We start from the raw sequence: 22,901 nt of genomic DNA, 5'->3' as shown, positions 1-22,901 counted from the left end.
CCCTCAGGCTTAGAAACCTTTATTATAGACCCCCAAAGATTAGTCTGTGTTGGAGAGGTCACAGTATCGAATCAGAAAAATAAGAGAAACACATTTTTTAAAAGGTCTGTACACAGGTAGTGGAGGGGTGGAGTGGGGAACATACACTTCTTCACGCCAACATCAAACACACGAGGCAGAAGCTTCAGTGATCACCACAGATCTCTAGAACACCACCATGTATGCTAGTCCCTGGCCCACTTTTTTTTTTTTTTTTTTTGCTGGCCCACTTTTTAAAGTTGCTCTTAAAGAGGGTTAAAAGTGCACAGACACTTTCATAAGGCACGGACAGATTGTTGTACAAGTCATTTCGTTAGAAAGACGGTGAGACAATTAGACACGGAGAGAGGCCCCGTGTTCCTGAGCCAGAGCCTCTCTGCCAGAGCCAGGGCAGAGACCAGACTGAACGGCGGAAGGAGACTGCCTCTCATTTGCCAACTCTGTACACGCCTATTCTGGAAATGACTGCGGGTTCCCTGGCCACTTGGGGATTGATCTCCAGCCACCAGTCCCAAGGCCTGAAAGAAGCAGGTAGCCCTCTCCCCACGTCTCCCTCCCTGGCAAGGCCTGAGGGCAATCATTAGTTGGTGGGGCCCTGAACGGTTCTGCCAAAGGCCATCTCAGCAGAAGTTTGCTGCCTATAAGGTGCCCGGCATTCCTAAAGCAGAGAAGGATTTTTGAAGTGTGCAGGGGTCTCTGGGTCTGGAAAGCAGTTGTGTACTGACCAAGATAGACCCCCGAGGCAACAGAAGGGCCAAGAGAGCCCTCGAACTCTGCCCCAAATGTCTCATGATGTCCTTCCTCTGATGTCAGAGCTGGGCTCCTGTCCCTCGGTTGGTCCTCCTTGTACTCCACAGGCAGTAGATGCTCAGCACATGTTCACTGAATGACTGTGTGCACGTGTACGTGATGTTTTACCAAATCCTTGAACACTCATAACCGGATCTCTGGACTACTCAGGAAACCTTTAATGAGTACCTACTATGTGCCATCACAGGACCCAGCACTGGACGGGCCAAATACACGTCTACAAATCTGTCCACCTCCTGCTCTGAGCCACGAGCTGCCCGCAGGCTTGTCTTTTGACCCAGTTCCCGTCCCTGTGTCCAGAACACAGGCCACGCTGACCAGGAGTTGTAGATGGCTGAAGAAGTCTTGCTACACTTCGGGGAGCAGTGCCCCAGGTAGCTAAATCCCAGAAGACTCCCAGGCTGAGAGCGGGCTAGACAAAGGTGTTTGTCTTGACTTGGAAACAGCCAGATTTCTCTGGTGGCACCAGATCACAACAAAGGGGGCATCTTCTGGTCTCCCCTCCCCACCCCCAGGGGGCCCTGCTTAAGAGGGTGGTGGTCACAGGGCCCAGGAAGGTGAACAGGACAAGGCTCTCCCCCGGGCTGCCCCAGATGGGTGCCCACATATAATAGGAAGAGGCCAGGAGAAGGTGGCAGTGGGCAGATGAGCCTGAAAGAAAGGACAGGAGTCTTCCCAGGCTTTGGGTGGCAAAGAGGCGTCAGTCTGGGGCTGGAACCCTCACACAGGGGCATGTGCCCGGCTCTCTCCAGGGGCTGCCCAGGTAAGCTTCAAGGAAGAAAACTCAAGCGATTGCTTGAGCTTTCTGGACCTGGGGAGAGGCAGTGGAGAGCGTGGGGTTCGGCACCAGGCACCACTGGGCTTGAAGCCCAGTCCTGCCACCTCCTGCTTCACTTCGTGGACCTCAGTTTTCTCACCTGCCAAATGGGGTAATAGCAGATTCCACTGATTGTAAAGAACACAGCTTTTCTACATAACATGTCTGAATAAAATGAGTTGTATAGCTGTGGCACCTTACAGTTAAAATTGGCAGTGTTTTTCCCTTAGTGGCACACAGAATGGTGTATTTTATAATCGGTGGTGTCTTCAATATAGTACAAAGACCTGCCTCGCAGGGTGACGTGGGGACACACCTCTGCAGCGCCGTGCAGGGCACACAGGGCTGCCAAATAAAGGAGCATGGTTCCTGTCCCTTTACTCCTGCCCCTTCTCCAGACAGAACCTAGAGGGCAGTGTGGGCAGCTTCTCTGCAGTGCTGAATAAATCAGTTTAGAGGAAATGTCTAAACTGGAAATGTCTGGTTTTGAACAGATAAACACCCCTTTAATTCCTCTTGGAAATCGGGATGCTACTAATAGCGGCTGCAGAGCGAATTACACAGGCCACGAGCTCCCTCCTTCCCAGGTGACAAGTCGCCAGGCACACGTCCTGGTCTGCCCTGGGTCCAGGCCCCAGGTCCCTGGATTCCTGGCCGTGGCTGCACTGAGCCCGGCTGGAACCTGAGGTGACAGGAGAGAGGCGCTGGCTGCAGAGACTTCCGGGGCTGTGACTGTGGCTCAGTCCAGCCAGGGGAGCTGCTGCCTGGAGAACACCAGCCTGGGGGGGTGATGAGCTCTCTCTCCTGGGGCCTGTGTGTGGCTTTGCCCACACCCAACATGAGGGGGAAAAGAATTCAGCTGGCTGCTGAGCACTGCCTAGGTTTGCAGACTCTTAATCTGGCAAATGGTGAGGTGTCAGTTGCTCCCCTGAAGGTTCTGCTGTGAAATTAAAATCTGGATGTAGTTCCCAAGTTCACAAGGGAAAAAAAAAAAACAAAACAAAACAATCAGGGATTCCTGCAGGGGCAAGAGGAGGGTTTCTGAAGCTGAGAGCAGGTCAGAATACCAGGTGAAGAAGCAGATAGTCCAAGACCCGGAGCACCACAAGGGCATGGACTGACTGGCCTTAGGAGACTTGATCTACAGAAGGGGCCTCCAGACACCCAGCAAAATGTGTCGTATGAATGCATAAACTCTGAACGTCCTCCTTTGCTTGTCTTCCTCAATAGATGAACAGATTAGGAACTGGGCTAAAAATACCTGTTCTTCACAAGGTGTCCTGGGCTTTGTAGAATGTTGTTCTGGTCCTCCCAAGAGCTCCGGAGTGGGCAGGTACTAGGTTTCTTCTTAGATCGGGAAGTGAGAAACAGAGAGGCTCGGGGCCCTCCCTAAAGATACAGCACAAGACAGGGAAGGTGGGGCCCAGAACTGGGGCCCAGATGGGAACTGCAGGCCGGCCAACTTGTCAACCCAGGCGTGGTCTGGGAGTCTGCAGAGACGGGCCTGGGCAGGGGTGAGTGGGTAAGGGAGGGGAAGCAGGGCCAGGGGCCTAGAAAATGCCCAGCAAATTGCCCTGGGGACGGGGAGAGTCACAAGGTCAGCATTTTCAGAGTGTCTCAGTTCCTAGCTAACATCCTAATAATCAGTTAACATCTCAGCAATCAGCAGAGGAAGATGAGCTGAGAATCAGAACAAAGATGGTGGCAAAGCCGCGCTTCCTCCCTCTACTTGGCAGCAGGTCACCTTGGTGATGCTCACAGCTGCTGGCGAGTGCCAGGCCTAGCATTTCAGCAGGAAATGTGGAGAGCTGAGGAGTGGCCCTTTCCAACCCCAGGGGGCTCACTGGCGTCTAGGATTCTTTCCCGCCCCCAGGAAAAGCGGACCTGCTGTTTTATTTTCCTGCAGATGGTAAGGGTGGTACAGACTGAAAGCATTTGTGGGTGGAGTCAAGGGGTGTAGCACTTACTATTAGGTGGTCTGGGGGTGGAGGGGTGACAAGGCTTTAGAGGGGACACCACCCAGAGCTCTGGCCCCAGCACTCCTCAAAACTGCTCTCTGAGACTGAGAGACTGAGTTAGATACTAAAAAAGCAAATTGTTCTTTTAGGTTCTCCACCCACCTTCCCCCTGCCCCCCGCAAGGAGTTGCCGCTTTGGAGCTGTAAACAATGAGCTATTTTTTCCTCGCCTTAGAAAATCTGAGTGTCCCTTTCCTATACCATCCGTGGGAGTTCTGTTTAGGTGCGGGTTCCGTATATTCAAAACCAGCTGACGTCATAGCACCAGAAAGTGAACAGCTTCTTGTCCCACTGCCGTCTGGGCTCCAGATTGCACATTCCTTAGTGTTAAATAACCTCCCAGAGCCAGGATCCCTGGATAAATACCAATGGGTTTCTCTCAGTCATTCTCAGCCCGCCCCCTCTCGCACTCACACTCAACCAACCCCAGCAGAAGGCATTGCGCACGGGACAGTTTCCCAGCTGAGACCACCGGGGGACGGCCTTTTGGGGGCACAGCACTTTCAGGCCAGAAGCAACCCTCACTTGAACTCAGGCCCCCGGGGGCCTCATCTCCATGACTGTCACGCCATGCCCACCACTGCAGGGTGGCGGACGAGATGGCAGTGCCCTTGGGCTCCCTGGCGGCCATGGTGGTTGCCTGGCCCAGGGGGTGGGCTTCAGAAAGCTGACCTTGCTCTGGTCAAGGCCCGTGGGCGGGCCAGGCTACGGCCTGTAGGTCTTAATGACGTCCTTGATGGGCCGCCGGCAGATGGGGCAGCAGGCCCGGGCCTGCCTCTTGAGCCGCAGGCCACAGCCGTGGCACAGACACATGTGTCCGCATGTGTAGATGACCGTGTCCACCTCGCCGTCGAAGCACACGGTGCACTCGCTGCTCTTGCTGCCCACCAGCTCCGGCGGGGAGGACACGGGCGACACTGGTGGGCTCAGCGGGGAGCTGGGTGCCGTCACTGCAGAGAGGGAGAACAGGCAGACCTCAACTCACGGTCCCAGGTGGGCTCTGCTGGGCAACCCCACGAGGGCAGAGCTTCTGTGCCAGAAGCCATGGGGGGCAACTCTGGGAGACACGGCGTTCAGTTTTCCTCTGGGTTTGGCCCCTTTTCCTATGCTCCTCCCCCCAAGCAGCGAGCACCGTTATCGCCCTTTGGAACGCCACGTCCAGATGTTTGTCCTCCCTCCAGGAAAGGGTGCAGGGGTTGGGGCAAGGGCAGGAGGAGCTGGCACAGCCACCAGTGCAGCCCATCTCCCTGCACCCCCGAGGGTCCACACGTCCTTACCCAGGGATGACTCAGATGCCGAGGAGGACTGGTTGACACTGAAGGCCATGTCGGAGTCGCTGTCGTCCTGGGAGCCGCTGAGGGACCCTGATGGGGATGTGGTCGCAGGGCTGGACTGCAGGGTTCCTGAGACCACAGAGAATCCATCAGGGACATGGGAGGTGGGCTCTGCTCTGCTAGCCCCTGGCTCTTTACTGCTTTGCACCTTCACTACCTCATGGATCTAATGGAGAACAAGAGCTACTGCATAGGATTCTGCTGAGAATTGATGGCATCGTACAAGTGGGGTAGACATCTGGTCTGTGTCTGCCTGACCTCCATTCCTGTTTCAGAAACACCACTGGAATTTTGTTAGAGGTCCTACTTCACCCTCATGCACATGATCCAGGCCAAGCCAATAAGAAAGAACTTCTACTCTTGGTCTCAATGGTGGTTCAAGGAAAGTGGAAGTGAAAGTCGCTCAGTCATGTCCGAATCTTTGTGACCCCATGGACTATAGCCTGCCAGGCCTCTCTGTCCATGGAATTCTCCAGGCCAGAATACTGGAGTGAGTTGCCGTTCCCTTCTCTAGGGAATCTTCCCAACCCAGGGATTGAACCAGGCCTCCCGCATTACATGTGGATTCTTTACCATCTGAGCCACCAGGAAAGCCCAGGAATACTGGAGTGGGTAGCCTATCCCTTTTCCAGATCTTCCTGACCTGGGAACTGAACCAGGGTCTCCAGCATTGCAGGTGGATTCTTTACAGTGAAGGGCGCATAACTCAAGCGAGGCCTGCAAGCCCAAATTCTGTGATTTTCACTAGCACCACTAGGAAAGAAGGGACCCATTCCATCGAGAGAAAAGCCTGGTGCTGTAGGGTGTGCCTGAGAGGGAAGGCAACATAGAGGAAAGTAGAGCTTTGAGATGGAAAGAGAAGTAGAATCCTGATGACATACTCTCAGCACCTAGATCCAGCTGTCCCTGAATCCATCCAATACACTACCAGACTTCTAAGGTATGTGGGTACTCCCCAAATTCCTTTTGCTTATGGCACCGTGAGTGGGGTTTTGTTACTTGCAACTACAAGACTCCTGACTAGTGTTCAACGTGGATGGGTTTTCTTCCCTGAACTGTTGGTTCAGGAAATGATAGTTACTTCTGACATGAAGAGACACCCCGTTCTGTGCCCTACTAGAGGACTGATGGACAGATTACAGCACCAGAGCTGCTGTCAGATAGGGATCAGGAGGGCAAGTCTCTGGCCTCTAAATGCTGTTCTATCTTCTCCTCCTGACCACTCAAAGGCTCATTCTGGTTCGCCTAGGGGAGCTGGGGAGAGGGAGAAGGACTCTAGGCTTAGTTCTTGCAAAGCCCCAGTGGGAACTCAGGCAACTTATTTCAGGCTGAAATGATGACTGTATTTGATGGTCCCTTAAACAAACCCCAAACCAACCAAATGACAACCACTGCCACCCTGTTCCTCTGTCCTCGGTTAAACAGCAAGTCACTGTCATTACTAATGCTACTTACTAAACACGCTGCATGTGGCAGTTACCTGCTAAAAGCATTATATGCACCTGATCATTTCATCCTCACAAACGCACGATGCAGGTCATCGCTCCCTTTCTACACTGAAGGCATCTTCGTGGATAATGATACTGGTTTTACAGGGTTATCAGGAGGATCAAACTGAATGATGTGACATATGAAGCGTTCATTATTTCTGTCATTGTTTGGACTTTCTAAAACTTGAAAACAGAGCTATGCTCTCTGGAAGCCTTCCCTGATCACCAGCCCGGCTCCACCAAGCTGGAGCAAGGAGAAGCCCCTCTGCTGTAGCGAACATCACACCGTGCAAATCTCCATTTGGGTGCCAGAGAGGATGTGAGGAGGTCCAAGGTCTGTATCCAGTCCTCTGCCCTGCCCATCTTGGGAGCTCACAGATTGGCCCATAGCTGGAGACGGGGTGCACTCCGTGTTTATGTGCGGCATGAATGAATGCAAAAATCAATCTGAAAACGTGGTGGGTCCAGCCTGCACCCTATTTTCTGTGGATGATGTTATTCTCATTTTCCTCTTTTAAATGCAGCTGTATTTTCTTTATCTCTGGCACGTAACATACTCTATATAATGTGAAAATATGCATATAATAAAGCATAATAATGGGGGGAAAAATTGCCAGGTCCTAACACCAGCGGGTTACTTGGGTTGGTATGGACAGGGTGTGGTCCAGGGATGAGCATCCCCGGGGCCCTGGTTAAAATGCATCTTCTGGGGACCCACCCCTACTGAATCGGAAACTCTAAGTGGAGGACAGACGGTTCTGCTGCGCGCTCAAGTCTGGGGGACTGCTGGCTGGGCTTCAGCGGCTGCGGGAGCGGCTACCTATCCAGAGGCGCCGGGTTTCCGGGGGCGAGCCCCGCGCACGCGCAGTCGGGGGACTCACCGAGGAGGCGCAGCTGGCCGGCGGCGCCGCCGCGCACGGCGAAGAAAGCCCAGAGCGCCTGCGTGGTGTCGACGCACAGCAGGCGGCCGCGCGGGCGCCCGTTGACGCCCAGGAGCACGTCGCCGCCGGGCCGTAGCGTGAAGCTGAGCGCGTCCCCGCCGCTCGGCACGGGTCCGGCGCGCGCCACCACCCAGTACTCCTTGCGGTCGATGAGCGCGTCGGGGTCTGCGGGCAGCTCGGCAGGCCGGAGCCCTCCCGGGTCGCACGACGTGATGCCGAAGGCCAGCGCGCCGGGCGCCGCCAGCCCCGGGCGGCCCACTTCCACGAAGAGGCTCTCCCCGGGCCGCAGTGGGCGCTCGGAGAAGACGAGGGTGCGGCCGCCGTCGGGGCGCGGCGCGCAGGCCACCTTGCGGTCGAGCGACAGGCTCACGTCGGGCCCGCGCGTCGCGTGGAAGCGCAGGTCGGCCTCGAGCAGCGCCGGCGACGACGAGGGCCGCTGGCGCTCGCGGGGCCCGCACGGGATGGCTGCGGCCGCGTGGTCGGCGGGGGCCGGGCCTGGGGCGCGGCCCAGCGCCAGGTGGCCCAGCTTGGCCACCACCTGGTTGTTCTCGAGCTCGTTGTTGTCGAAGTTGGCCGCGTCGTGGCTGCTGGGCGGCAGGCAGGCGCTGAAGCGGGCCTGGCCGAGGCGCGCGGGCGTCAGCGTGTCGGCGAACCCGCTTTCTGCGCGAGGAGGGCAGAAGAAGGGCGGTGAGCGCGACCCCGCAGAGCAGGCCCGCGCCCCACCCCGCCCGGCCCGCCAGTTTCCTTTCCTGATTCCTTCCTGAGCTTATTTAAGATCTCCCGGTGCGTAGAACTGAATTAAGCATCGCCCCGAGAGCACACTGGCATAATCGTATCTTTGGGGTGGTCCAACCAGGCCCTTCATCCCTTTTTCCTTCTCTTACTCGCACCCCTCCATCCTTTCCTCTCCCTCCTTTCTCTCTTCTACTTTGCCCCTTCTTCTTCCTTCCTCCCCCCGCCCCACCCCCCCGATTTTGAAGATTTAAAGGGCGTTTAAAAATCATTACTGTCTCCCCAGCGAGTACAGAAGCTCCAAGGGAAGGAGCAAACCCTTGAGTTTGTGGCCTTACTCTGACAGGGCGTTACTTTACGCTCCTTTTCACAGATTCACATTTAGTCTTCATGCTATCTCTGAGGTGTGTACCGTTACCACCCACCATTCATTCACCAAAGAAGGGAGCTGAGGCACAGGGGCTAGGGAACATGACCAAGGTCGCCCCGCAACTAGGTGACAAAGTCAGGACTGGACCCCGGGGCTGTCGGGTTCCATGCTGCCTCTGAAAGGCCTGTCCTCCTCACTGATGTGTCTGCAGCAGGGAGCACGGTACCTGGGTGCTGTTCGAACTTTTAATGTGTAAGGTTTCTGCAAGAAAGGGACTCATAGAACAGGACACCAAGGGGGAGTTTTTTAAAAGTCACAGTCATGAAAATATTTTTTGAGTAACTTAGTAATATGAAAAAATGTCTTGATCTATAGTGTTTGTTATTCAGGTAATACAGGTCTTCATGCTTTGGTAGATTACTTGTTGATCATCTCCCCACCTACACCGTGAGTCCGTGGAGGGCGGCGTCTGTGACAGTCTGTTTACCACCAAGTCTCAGGGCTTAGCAGAGTGCTTGGCAGATAGCGTTCATTATTATGTAGTATATTAGATGAGTAAGTGAATGAGGTCTCTAGAAGAGTCTGACTGCCGGTCAGTAAGAGATATCAGGGAAAGAAAGAATTATTTTGAAATTGTTTTTGTGATAAAAATATTCTTGTTAACAAGTAAATGAAACAAGAAAAAGTGTTTTCTCAAACTTTTAAAACTGGACCACTCCAGCTAAGATTTTCTTAGCATTCTGTCATTTATATCATGGGAAAAAATATTTCTTTCTCTTTAGTTTTTCAAATATTAAATCATAACAGTAAACATGATTTTCAAAAAGCACGCCCGAACCCCTGGTGAGAGCCTCATACGTTATTCCCTACCCCGACTCCCTCCATCACCAACTCAGTGGCCATGAGTTAGAGCAAACTCTGGGAGATGGTAAAGGACAGGAAAGCCCGGTGTGCTGCAGTCCACGGGGTCACAAGGAGTCAGACATGACTGAGGGACTGAACAACTCCCTCCATGTACAGGGCAGGCCATCCAAGTTCTGATGCTGGTTCACAGACCTGTCTGGTTGGCCTACTGGTGTTCTACCTTGGTTTTGTTTTTCAAACTTTTTGAAAAAAATAAATGCATACAATTGATTATAGAAAACATACCTAATCATTGGTTCTTACCCAGATTTCACAGTTATCATTCATGACCAATCTTGTTTCATTGATGCCCCCATCATTCTCCCTCCTGTTATTATTTTGAAGCAAATCCTAGACATGCCATTTTATCTTTACAAATTTCAGCATGTCTGTGTCAAATTTAAAGACTTCTTGTCAATATTATGTGTGAGAATATGCTTTTTTCCAAGTTTGTCTGAATGAAGATCCAAATAAAATCCACTCATTGTCATTGGTCTCTTTTAAGCTATGGATGTCTCTTCTTTTTCCCCCTTCTGTTGGTTTGTTAAACAAATCAACACTTGGTCTTTAAAAAAAAAAATTTTTTTTTTTTTTAAATTAGTGGCCAAGACTTGTGATTCAGGATATTTCACTTTAAACTGGATTTGCAGCCTCTTTTGGAAAATCAGTTCTGGTAACGCCAGGGTCTGGATCCCAGCACGTCACCAGTGGGTGAAAGCTTGCTCCCTTTCCCCACGACCCTGAGCTGGCCCCTTTGCCCATCTCGGCTACTTGGTTGGGTTCTGTGGACGTTTGAGTTTGTCTTGTGTTAGAGGATGCTTCCCCGTAACATGAAGGAAGAAGAACGATTTCCGTTTGGTCCTTAGAAGAAGTGTATATGTGTGTGTGTGTCTCTATCTGTCTATACTACTATATGTGCAGAGGATATCAAGGTCTAGAAAACATAAAATGTTAATGGTTATTACTTCTCAGGTAAGGTTATGAGGGTGGGTAAGGTTATGAGGAATTGTCTTCAGATTTTTCTGTATTTTTCAACTTTTCTGCAGTAAACATGGATACTACAAAGTTTTATCAAAACCCCTGATATTTTTAAAAATCAAGTTTTCAATTAATATTTAACAATGTGGGAAAATGCCTTGATACTGAACAACAAAGAATACTAAACTGTATGATTTGGTTCTAATTATGTGGGAAATGTGTGCATGGGATGCACAGGAAGGAACGAAATACATAGAGATTTGACGGTGATTGTCTCTGGGTAGAAATTTGCTTCTTAAGAGTTTTCAGATTTTCTCATTTTTCTTTAATGAACAGATATTGATTTTCTGGGGCTTCCCTAGGAGCTGGTGGTAAAAAAAAAATCCACCTGTTAATGTAGGAGACATGGGTTCCATCCCTGGGTTGGGGAGATCCCCTGGAGAAGGAATTGGCAACCCATTCCAGTATTCTTGCCTGGGGAATCCCATGGACAGAGGATTGCAACTGTGGGCTACAGTTGCAAAAAAGTCAGACATGACTTAGCGACTCAACAAAACAACTGATTATGTAATCAGAAAAAAAAAAAAAAAAGAGTAGACTAACATAAGCACTTTTTTTTTTTGAAGAAGCATTTAAGACAAGTGGATGTTTCCAGGAGCCTCTTGGTGTAATGCATTTTCCCAGGGTTCCCTGCCTACCACAGTCATCCTGTGAGGCCATGCCCAGAGCTCTTCTTCCTCGCCCCTAAGAGCTCCACGGAAGAGCCCGTTCTTCAGCAGAGCACCCTAATCAAGATCATGGCCTGGAGATGGCTACACTGAGGTTCAAGTCTTGGCTTCAGCCCTTCCTGACTGCGTAACTGTAGGTTAGTCACTTCAGCTCTTGGAATCTCAACTTTCTCAGCTTAAAATGGAATAATGGTGATACCTGGCCTCCACACTCCTACCCATGGTGTTACATAGGTTAAATTAGATGCTTTTATAGAGTCTAGCACAGCATGGCACAGAGTAAGTGCTCAAAAGATGTTAATTATCATTATTCCTTCAACATTTATTAACAAAATGTATAGAGTGCTTGCCATGTGCCAAGCAGTGTGCTGGACCCTGGGCAAAGAGAACAAGCGGGCACAGAGCTCCCATTCCAGTGGGAGGGACAGACGGTGATGAAGCATCTGACAGAAAACTAACTCTTCTTCCAAACTGTGATGAGTGCCGCCATACAGGTGAGAGCTGCCATCTCACGACGCTGGAAACATGGGAACATGCCAGTAGGGGACTTCGGAGACTCCGAGAGGCGAGGTGAGTTACTCCAGGTCCCGCAGCCAGGCAGTGACAGAACTGGTATTCTCTGAGTGTATCGAAGGTCAGAAGTGGGGCCTGAGAATGGGTCAGAACAGCCCTCTTGGAGCCAAGACACAAAGGCTGCGGGAATGGTGGCTGGGGGTGGAGCGTGAGCATTCCAGAAGAAAGAACAGCATGTGTGAAGTCGGAAGCAGTGCAAGCTTGGTCTGCTTTCCAGGCTAGTATTAGAGTGTGTGATAGCACTTCACCTCGGACCTGGCCCCCAGTAGTCCCTCAGAAAGGCTGGGTCTCCTTGCTTTATATAGGGCGCTCTGTCCCCATCAGGCATTGTCCCTGAGTGAGACAGGCCCAGGATGGCAGAGTGCTGGTTTACGCCTGACACTTGAGAATCTACCTATCAAAGATTCTCTGGAGAAATCAGACAGGTGGCTACAGGCAGAAATCCAGCCACATCAAGAGACCACCTCGGAAGCTTATCAAAACTGCCTGGCTCTAACCTGTGACTCGACTCCAAACACGCTCTCTGGACCTGGTGAAAGTACATACAGCCATTTACTTAAGCATCAGTCAGAAGCAACTCCATGTGTTCATTATCCTTAGCAATCCTTACCACTATCCCATGCAATCACATTTCACGGTGGGAGGACACTGAGGCTTTGTGAGGTAGAGTGTAACTGAAGGTCACCTAGCCAGGGTTGACAGAAATGGGATTCCATCTCAGGCTGTGACTCGTAAGCCAGGCTCCTTATGACTAGCAATACTGCCCCCCAGATGTAGCTATCTTTGTTGTTCTTTGAGCTGCCCAGCGCGGGAACTCAGTCCCAGGCCAGGTGGAGCTGTTGTCCCCAAGGGACCTGATTTCCCTGAGGAAGCGTCCAACAGGCATCCCTTTCCTCCACGATCACCCACCAAGCACCGCCACACAGCAGCAGTCCCAGGTGGGGCACGTGGAGGCTGGATTAGCTGGGATGGTGCCCTGACTTCCCAGTCTCTCTAGGCCACCTCCAGGCCTGCTGCTGGTCTGCGATGGAGTTCAGTTCCTCCCCTTCTGCCTGGCTTTCTCAGATCAACCATGTCTGGGCCTGGCAGTAAAGCAGAATTTATGCCACGAAAGAAACTATCTTTGTGTGAAGATGAAAATGAGGACTGAAGAACCGGAGACAAGGGCCCACCCCTCAGTCACTTCAGTGTCTCAGAAGGGCTGCTTTGGGATGTGTCCTGGAGGCAGACGTGACAGAACAGTCTGACAGAAGGGGTGCTGGATGAGAAATCAAGCATGACTCTTGAAGTTTGGACCGATGCACCAAGTGGGTGGTGCCATCCACTGTGACGGCTGTCTGAATGTGTTCTGTGTGGGAAGCCTCTTCAGACGCTAGGAGGAGATGTGAGTAGGCAGGGCAAGTCTGGAGTTCACGTGTGGCATTAGGGCTGGGAATATGGATTTGGGAGCCAGCAGCTTAGACATGGGATTCAAGGGCCAGATCATCTGGAGAAAGGAGGGGAGATGATAAAAAATACTTTGCCGACAAAGGTCCGTCTAGTCAAGGCTATGGTTTTTCCAGTAGTCATGTATGGATGTGAGAGTTGGACTATAAAGAAAGCTAAGTGCCAAAGAATTGATGCTTTTGAACTGTGGTGTTGGAGAAGACTCTTGAGAGTCCCTTGGACTGCAAGGAGATCCAACCAGTCTATCCTAAAGGAAATCAGTCCTGGATGTTCATTGGAAGGAGTGATATTGAAGCTGAAACTCCAATACTTTGGCCACCTGATGTGAAGAGCTGACTAATTGGAAAAGACCCTGATGCTGGGAAAGACTGAAGGCGGGAGGAGAAGGGGATGACAGAGTATGAGAAGATTGGATGGCATCACCAACTCAATGGACATGAGTTTGAGCAAGCTCTGGCAGTTGGTGATGGACAGGGAGGCCTCGCATGCTCAGTCCATGGGGTTGCAAAGAGTCGGACATGACTGAGCAACTGAGCTGAACTGAAATAGAAATCGCCTTGCCTCAGTTGTTAAATTGGAGAAGGAAATGGCAACCCACTCCAGTGTTCTTGCCTGGAGAATCCTAGGGACGGGGGAGCCTGGTAGGCTGCCATCTGTGGGGTCACACAGAGTCGGACACGACTGAAGCGACTTAGCAGTTGTTAAATTGTACGGTTGTTTATGCACTTTTCTCCATGCATATTTAAGTAAGATGACGCTTTAATAGTGAGAAGGAAAGAGAATGAAGAGGGCCTAGGACAGAATCCTGGGGCTTTTAGCATGTGGAGCCAGGCAGGGAGGAGCCAGCAAGTGGGCCACGGAGGAGAGGCCCAGGAGGTGGGAGAGGTCACCTGGGGCAGGAGCGAGGCCTGGTGAGAGAATGGGGACGACCGCTCTGGGCTTGGCAGCACAAGGCCGAAGCCCACTGAGCAGCGGGGACGGCTCCGCTGCAGCCAGATTTTGGTACATGAGGGAGACGTTTCATAAAATGGGAGTGAGAAGGGTTTCTGGTGGTCCACGAGCACTGGCTGCCCACGTGTTACTGTGGCGGCTGGGAACACCTCTCCTGCCTCGCCACCCTGCTTCTGGCCCCAGGCCTCCAGAGCTCCTGGTTCTCCTTCCACCTCCTGGGCCTCTCCTCCGTGGCCCACTTGCTGGCTCCTCCCTGCCTGGCTATGGCACTTGGGGCAGGATCGAGGCCTGGTGAGAGAATGGGGACGACCGCTCTGGGCTTGGCAGCACCTGAGGGTGCCACAGCCAGGAGAAGACGAAGTTGAAGGGCTAACGCTGACCGAGATAGGGGCGTGGGGTGAGTCAGGCCAGATCGGTCACTGATGACTACGTGGGTAACTGGTAGAGATCAAGTGTTGAACCTCCTCAGGATCCATCCATTGCTGCACATACGACAAAGCCTGGGAATATAAGCAGCTGTTTTTGGTTTAACTTCAAGAGAAAGCCTTGTTGGCAGAACCTAAAAATTACCGGCTGGTACCTGCCCCACTGTTTGAATGGACGATACACCAGGCTACGGACCCACCATTTCTTGTGTCCTTCAGCTCCTAAGCAGATTCAGTTTTCCCCACAACTGCAGTCCTGTGTCAGTGCAGAAACAGCAGAAACTGTCTGGAAGCACTGCGATACGCAGCATAGAACAAACATGGTCGAAGAGGGTTTTGAGCTTATCTCTTCCCCAGTTCTTAAATTGCTAGCTATACTTTCTATTGTTTGAATAGTAATTATGAGAAATCAGAGGGTGGTGTAAAGGTGATAATGTTTCATTTCCTTTGGGGTCTACTCATACTGTTTTGTACAATGTTAAAGTTGCTTTCTATTTGTGTCTTTTTAATTTCACATTCAACATTTTTTTTTTAATTAAATTTCACTGGGCTGAGCTGAAGCAGGGATCGGGAGGGGGTGGTATAGACAACACCTTTAAGAAAGTTTCGCTCTGAAGGAGAGCGGAGAAATGGTAGTAGCCAGTGGAAGAGATTGTCAAGGGCATTTTCTTTAAAGATGGGAGCTACCTGTGTGTGCTCATGGGGATGGTTCTGCGGAGAGGGAGCGGGAGGCTGGAGAAAGGGACAAATGACCAGAGAGTGTCCCTGAACAGGCAGAGGGGGCAGGAGCAGAGCTCCTTCCACCATGGGCACGGGAGGGCAGGCAGCAGGCAGGGTGCTGGGGACTGAGACGGAGTGAGGATGTCGGGCACTGAGCCTGCGCTTTTCTGCATGCCGCCTAGCTGCCGACCAAAGGCGGGCTGGACAGGTCAACAGACAGACCTCGGCTGGTCCCTGGCAGTGCCGGCTGTGGCCTCAGCTTCCCCTTGCAGTGTGGGGAGCCCCACCCCCGCCTCCCAGGCCTGTGGGGAGGACGGATGGCAGAGCTGTGGAAAGAGTACCCATGTGCCTTGCGCTGCACCCAGCACACAGTGGGCCTGCAGGGCCCCTAGTAGGACATAACCACAGAGCGGTGATCCCACTCCTGAAGGGGAAAGAAGCCTTCAGGCCAGCCTGCCAGGCGGAGGCCTGACTGGGGGGGCGGGGCTGGCGCTGGGCTGGGCTGTTTGTAAAGGAAACAGTAACTACCGAAGCGCATTGCTCTGAGCCGGTCCCCATCAGGCTCCGGATGAAGCCAGCGGCAGCCACTACTGCCAGCCTGATGCTGGTGCTCACAGGTCCCACGCCAAGGCACCTCTCTGCGTCCCGGGCCACACCCTATCACCCCCCACAGCCACTGGTGAGGTGGCAGGTCCCTACCCCTCTCTGGGCCTCAGTTTCCTCATCTGCAGCATGGAGTGATGCACTCAGACCAGCAGGTCATGATTTAGATCGACAAGTTTGTCTTTATCACATAATTTGTTCATAACCCTAATGAACAGATACTGACTCTGGAACCACCAACCATTAGGTGACCTTGGCCAAGTTATCCATCCATGCTGGGTGTGCGGATGGGGACAAAACGGTTTCCTGTCTCATGGGGTTCTTGTGAGGACTGGAGGTCATCACCAGGTAAAGCCCTCAGAATGGTGCCTGGGCTGAGTAGGTCCAGTAAGTTAACAGAAGGGCTCAAGGCTTTGGGGTCAGTGAATGACTCCCATATAAAGCCTTTGGAGAGCTGCTGTTACTGGCTTCTGGCATCCAGTCCCTGCTGCTTCTGGTCTCAGCACCAGCTTTTCTTTAGAGGGAACTTCTCCCCGCCCCGTTCCACTCAGTACCTTGAGCAGGGAGCCTTAACTTGGCCAGTCCCTCTAGCTCATCCCTCTGGCCATGGAGATCAGTGAGGCCAGATATTGAGATTGCAGCAGCTTTCCTGCTAGACTTGTTAAGTTCACGAGACATGGAACTGGAGATACTGGTGGCCTTGCCCCCACCCCAAAGGGAAAGCCTGCTGGAGGATGACACAAAGACAGGAAAGTAGAGGCAGGCCGATGTTCTGGGTGCTATTCCTCGGGCCCCTGCATTGAGCCAGGCTAACAAGCAGTTGCTTCCTGGAATTTGCAGTCCATGAGACATTAATTTCCTTTATTTTTGCTTGAGTGAGATTGAACCAGTTTCATCTCTTGAAAGCAAAGGTTTCTGAAGCACAGTTTGTGATGCTGTGGCCTTGGGCTGGTGTCCCATATTCATTCTGACCAGCATTCTGCCACTGGGCAGCGGCCCTGACGTGGACCACTCCCGAGCTGCCCACAAGAGGGACAGGGCTGCCTCAGGACAGCATGAGGCCTCCACTCCAGAGCTCGGGGAAAGGGCTTCTTCAGAGAAAAAGGGGCCAGGAGAAGGGGGACAGGTGTGCATGACTTGGCTGAACCTTCCTCTCCTGGGTCCCAGAACTGCTCGACTCAGCAGAAAGTAATTTGCTCTTTTTCTTTGGTCCAGAGGAGCATCCAGGGAAATCACAGGCTCTCAGGATGGACCACTCCGGACCCCACTAAGCCCATCCTGATCAGTGCCCCAGAGAATGTAACCCCAGCAGCCACAGGGCAGCCCTGGGGAAGAATGTATCCAGTAATGCTGTCTGCATGGGGGCAACCCAGGTATCCGTCAGTTAGGAAACACGGAACCAGACAGACAGACACTGATAAATCTTAAAATGGGGCAAGTGAAAAAAGGGAAACAGAGTAAGATCTTTAGCATGATACCATCCACCTATGCATGCCAAACATACAAAATAGCTCTATGTATTTTTTAAAAATACATGCTCAAGGACTTATGCCAAACATCAAGAGTGGTGCTTATCTGGGCAGGGGAAAGCGTGAGTGGGAGTCGGGATTGGAGATGAAGCAGAAAAGTCAGAACAAGAGAAGGAGCTTGTGTGATGCTGCCATGCCCTGAATTAGAGGTCTGAGGAACTCAACTCGGTACCAGAAAGGGAGGAGGAACAGGAGCTCGTGCAGAGAGGATCATTGTGATCACAGTCCTAGCTGCACCTGGGGATCACCCCAGGAGCCTTAAGAAACCTGGATGCCCGGAGCCAACCCCTAGGTTCTGATCTAATTGGCCTGGGTGCAGCCTGGGAAGTGGAGTTTTGAGAGCCACAATCCCCCCACCCCCCCACAGGTGATCTCAATGTGCAGCCAAGGCTGAGACCCACCAAACTAAAGGGAGATGCACCTAGCCTCTAATCCTGGTTCTGTCACTCTCAAACCAAGATACTTCCCTTCTCCAAGCCTAAGTTATTTCCTCCACCAGGGGATCTTCCTGACCGAGGGATCGAACCCATGTCTCCTGTGTCTCCTGCATTGCAGGTGGATTCTGTACCCACTGAGCCATCAAGGAAGTCTTTCTAACATAAATCCACAGTGATGAGGGAACAGACGCTATGATTTCAGTACTTTTAGACCATGAAATTATTGTACTTTATGTCCAGCGTCTCCTAGTTTACAGTCTATGGGAACCTGAATAGAATTTGTATCCTACTGTTGTGTGAAAAATGTATAAATCCTAATTATGTTGAATTGGTTCATGGTGCTTTTCAGGTCTACTATACCCTTCTACTTTTCTGTATATTCATTCTGTTAATTTTTGAGAGCTTGATACTGAAACTCCAACAAAAAACCTTAATTTATCTACTTAAAAAATAATTTTAATATATAGTGGAACCATAAAAATAAATAAAAAGGGGCTAAGTCACCCTGTCTTGAGGAAAGACTGAACGTCACAAGAGGGGGTACCCCAGGGTCTGGCCTCAGAGAGGCGGTGCTCTCTGCTGCACTTGGAGCCCCGTGCAGGAGGCCGGGCTGAAAGCACAATTCCAGCATGTGAAAGGAGCAGGCAAGGACTACGAATCCCTTTTTATTCCTGAGACTGAATTTTGGCTCAAGATCCAGGGTGAATACAGTGCACCCCCATTCCATCAGATGAGGGCTGCCAGATAAAGTATAGGAAGCAAAGTTACATTTGAATTTCAGATAAACAACAAATTATTCTCTACCGAGTTTTCTGTAATAAGCTATATGGGGAAAGAATCTGAAAAAGGATGGATATATGTATAACTGAATCACTTTGCTGTACACTTGTAAATCAACTATACTCCAATACAAAATAAAAATTAAAAAACCAAATTCTAAGTATGCCCCAAATATTACATGGGATATACTTCAGGAAATTATTCATCATTTTTCTGAAATTCAAGTGTAACTGGGCATCCTAAACCTGACAGCCTTACCCAGAGGCTGCTGTAGCTTGTTGGCATTGAGGCTCTATCCAGTGGGACCCGAGAGGTGAGGGAGGGACAGATGGACGGTCCTACACTTGAGTCGTGTCTGACTCTTTGTGACCCCACAGACACATGGACCCCGCCACGGACCACACGGACCCCGCCAGGCTCCTCTGACTATGGGATTGCCCCTGAAAGAAGACTGAAGTGGGTTGCCCCTTCCCTCACCATGGGATCTCTGGGCCTGGGGTTTGAACCTGTGTCTCCTGCACTGCAGGCAGATTCTTCACTACTAGCGCTGCCTGAGGTGGGGATGAGGGGTCCTTATTCTGGAGTCTCACAGCTAAGACTCTAGAGGAACTGTGTTAACCTTCTTGTTCCTTGTGAGAAAAAGGAGGCCAGAGCCTCCTATTTATCCAGGCAGTACAGTGGACACCACCCTCAGAAGCCCAGTTCTTCCAGGAATTGGGAGGGTGGGACCCCACTTATGGTGGGATTTCTGTGGTTCTCATGCTGTGCTGGCAACAGCAGAGTACCTACTGCCCAGACTCAAACCATACAGAATCATGACTACTTTACTTCCTTATTTTTATTATAACTTTTTTTTTTCTGATTTAAATCATTGTTGATAACTTGGGAGAGGAAAAAAAAAAAAAAAACCACCCATAACCCCTTCACCCTGATATAACCAATGTCAATTTGCTCTTTCCCTGGGAAGGAAACATTTATTGAGCCTCGATCACATGTCAGTAAGTTCTCCATTATCTCATATAACCTTCAGAAAGGAAAGTAACTTTATTGCCCTTTCTTCTTGTACAAGCAATATCAGCCCTTTCCATACGTATTAAAAAGATAACTCAGAGAGGTATAAAGAAGGAAGTGAGATTCACCTATGCTCCCTTCCCCTGTGGATGGCATTCTTTCTGATCTCATCTTCCCTTCCGTGTGTCATTGTGAACATTGTCCCACGACACCAGTGCTGGGTGCTCCGCATCAGCCGCCCATCACGGGCACTACTGGCAGATTAGAAAACGGAGACTCCCATCTGCCCCCTGACGCTGGTGCTCCACAGGCCCTCTCCTTTCCTCCCAGGGGCGTGGGGTGCTGGAGAGGCTCGGTAAAGGCAGGGAGGTGAGAGTCCATGACTCCTCACAGGTCTGTTCAGTTCATTAAGTCATCAGTAGAGGCTGCTTCCAATTTGTATTTTTTTTTAAAAACCCTAATCCACTTGTGCTGATTATGGAGTGGCTATGATTTCTCGGCTGGTACCGAGACTTGGGCTGTCTGAAGGAGCAGGTGAATGAGGCCCGATTGTTTCCCCGCTCCACAGGAATAAAGAGCTTCAAAAAAGAGTGGTCTAGAGCGGGGTCTAGACAGGGGGTCTAGAGGAGGTTTTTAGAAACCTGCATTTCCTGCGGGTAAAAAACCAGAACCTTCCATGGAAAAGAGCATGGGGGAACATGGTTAAAATGCCCGAGTAAGGCCCCAGCTTGGAGGATGGGTAGCTATTTATACTTTGGTCTGCCTAAGCCTGGATTTCAGACATGTGCCTCAGCGCCCGTGCAGACGGGCAGAGATTCTCATTTCTTAGCTATTACTTCTTAAGCGCCTTCCATGTGCCAGGCATCATGCGGTGTCCCCTTCATACACCATCTCATGTCCCCTGCCAACACTCCCTTGAGGTAGGTACTATCATGAACTCATTTTACAGATGAAGAGACTGAGGCACAGAGAGGTTTGGTCACCTGGCCAAGGCCACACAGCTGGCAAGTGGAGAGCCAGGTGTGGAGCAGAGATCCACGGGACTCCCACCCCTCTGCTCCTAGCTGCTCGGTTCTGCCGCCTTTCTTCTTCTGGGGAGTTGGGGGCCCGAATGCATGCATCTCCCCTCCCTGCCCAGTGGTGGTGTGGGCAGTGGCGGGGGCAGCAAGGAGCCCAGGGCCAGGGTTTTCCCTCAAGATGCAGGGCTGAAAGACCAGAAGCCGCCCAGACATTCAGATATACAAACCGTACTCCATCCAAATCAAGGCATGCTCCTGGGCAATGAAAAAGGAACACATTTCTGATACAGTAACAATGTGGATGAATCTCAAAGATCTTGTGCTGAGATTAAGGGGCCAGTCACTAATGCATATACTGCATGGTTCCATTTATGTGACGTTCAAGTAGTGGTGCAATAGTCTATGGTGAAAAATCGGAACAGTGGCTGCCCTGGTGGGGAGGGGGCTGCCTTAAAGGGGCAGGCAGCAACTTGGCTTATGGTGTACAGTGTATAATTCCATCAAAACTCAAACTTTAGATCTGTGCATTCATTGCAGGTAAATACATACAGGGCTGTGTCCCCTGAGAAACCTGCTCTCCTTTTTCTCCCCCAGAAGTGGAGGCTGGGCTGCTTACGTGCAACCCGAGTTCAAGAGCTAATGCCACAAAGAGAAAGCAGGCCAAGAGCTGGGGGGAGGATGGGAGTGGCAGCTTAATGGGTATGGATTTCTCTTTGCAGTGAAGAAAATGTTTTGAAACTAAACAGAGGTGATGGTTGTCAAAACTGTATGATGAATGCCACAAAACTGGACACTTTACTTTTGTGTTAAGGGAATTTTACCTCAATTTTTAAAAAACTTTGAAAACAGAGAGAAATAGGGTCTTAAGAGCAACAGACTTGTATCCCGTGAGTTCTCACCACCAGGACTTCAGCATTAGTCACTCCTCCTTTGTTGGAGCCAGGGCCACACTTACCTGCCTGCATCCCCAGTGGACCCTGAGCCCCTTAACCATGGACCTTGATATGATACCTACTGTCCACTGCCTGGGCAGTGTAGGGACTAGAAGATTAGGTCGTGGGTTTGATTGCTGAGTGAGGAAGTGGATTGTGAGAGAATGAATGAGCAAATGCATAAACAGATATGTGAATGAGTGAATATATGAATGAGTGAGCAAAAGAATAAATGCTTGCATGAATGAATGAATGAGCAAGTGAACAAGGGAGTGAAGGAACACACCCTGGAACGGATGAAAGAATGAGTGAGCGAGTGAGGACACAACTGAGTGAAGGAGCAAGTGGAGGGGCCTGGACCGGACAGTGGACTCTGGGCCACACCCGTGTGGATTCCCACCCAGGTTTTGCAAGGCAAATCGTTTAATCACTCCGGGCCTCAGTCTTCTCATCGGTAAAACGGGGATGGTGGGTTGTTGCCAAAGATAAATGAATGGAAATGTGTAAACTGCTTAGAAGACGCCTGGCAAAGGGAGCCCTGGGTATTCCTGAATGTTAAAGAAACACACCCTCATGCGCACCTGGTCCCGGCGGGGCCACCCTATCTCCCATCCAGTGGGGACCACGACCTACCGAGGAGCTGCACCTCATCGGTGATGCCGTAGACGTCGATGAGCGCCCAGAGCGGGCCGCCCACCGCCACGCCGCAGTGGAAGAGCACGGGCTCGCCGTCGTTGACGCTGTAGAAGACGCGGCCGTGGCGGTCCGCCCAGTAGGCCAGCACCGTGTCGCGCAGCGCCAGGTTCTCTGGCAGCGCCTTGGCCCAGTAGCCAGGCCGCGTGACCAGGTCGGGACAGGCGTACTTGGGGATGTCCTGGGCACTCATGAGCGACGGGTCGTGTGCCGTGAAGCCAAAGCGCAGCGCCCCGCTCCAGCCCGGGCGCACGGCCACCAGGCGCAGCCGCACCTGCTCGTACAGCCGGATGGGCCGCTGCGTGAACGTGACCCCGTTGCAGAAGCTGTTGCGCCGCGTGGCTCGGCGCGAGTGGCCGTCTAGCCGCACGTTCTTGCCCTTGGCCTGCGCGTGGAAACGCGGCGCTTCGCCCAGCACCGGGCGCCGCTCCGGGCCGGGGCCGCAGCAAGGCCGGGTGGCCAGGAGGCGCGCCGGCGGGCTGGACTCTGCGGGAAGAGACAAACAGGAGGGTTAGGCCCCCTGGCGACACTGTGGCCCCGATTTGTCTTTAATCATGTTGTTTTTAAATTCCATCTTAATTTGACCTGTAATTGCAAGTTTCAGTCACTCCAAACTGCTCAAG

At 51.6% G+C, this 22,901-nt stretch overlaps 1 protein-coding gene across 2 annotated transcripts in view; it reads right to left on the bottom strand.

Annotated features, from left to right (window-relative positions):
- Nucleotides 1–256: 256 nt before the first annotated feature.
- NEURL1B (neuralized E3 ubiquitin protein ligase 1B) overlaps nt 257–22,901 on the bottom strand; it is a 44,517-nt gene continuing 21,872 nt past the window's right edge. The window contains exons 2-5 of one of the 2 annotated variants that reach the window (XM_027519994.1): nt 22,219–22,764; nt 7,389–8,108; nt 4,961–5,086; nt 257–4,633 (exon numbers count right to left, since the gene is read on the bottom strand). In XM_027519994.1, coding sequence (XP_027375795.1) covers nt 4,389–4,633; nt 4,961–5,086; nt 7,389–8,108; nt 22,219–22,764 — 1,637 coding nt within the window. In that variant the 3' untranslated portion in view covers nt 257–4,388. The remainder of the gene's footprint in view (nt 4,634–4,960; nt 5,087–7,388; nt 8,109–22,218; nt 22,765–22,901) is intronic. The other variant, XM_027519996.1, reaches the window with a different exon arrangement.

This window comes from Bos indicus x Bos taurus, chromosome 20 (assembly GCF_003369695.1).
Source record: "Bos indicus x Bos taurus breed Angus x Brahman F1 hybrid chromosome 20, Bos_hybrid_MaternalHap_v2.0, whole genome shotgun sequence".
Classification (NCBI taxonomy): domain Eukaryota; kingdom Metazoa; phylum Chordata; class Mammalia; order Artiodactyla; family Bovidae; genus Bos; species Bos indicus x Bos taurus.
This window is presented reverse-complemented; position numbering and strand designations above follow the sequence as displayed.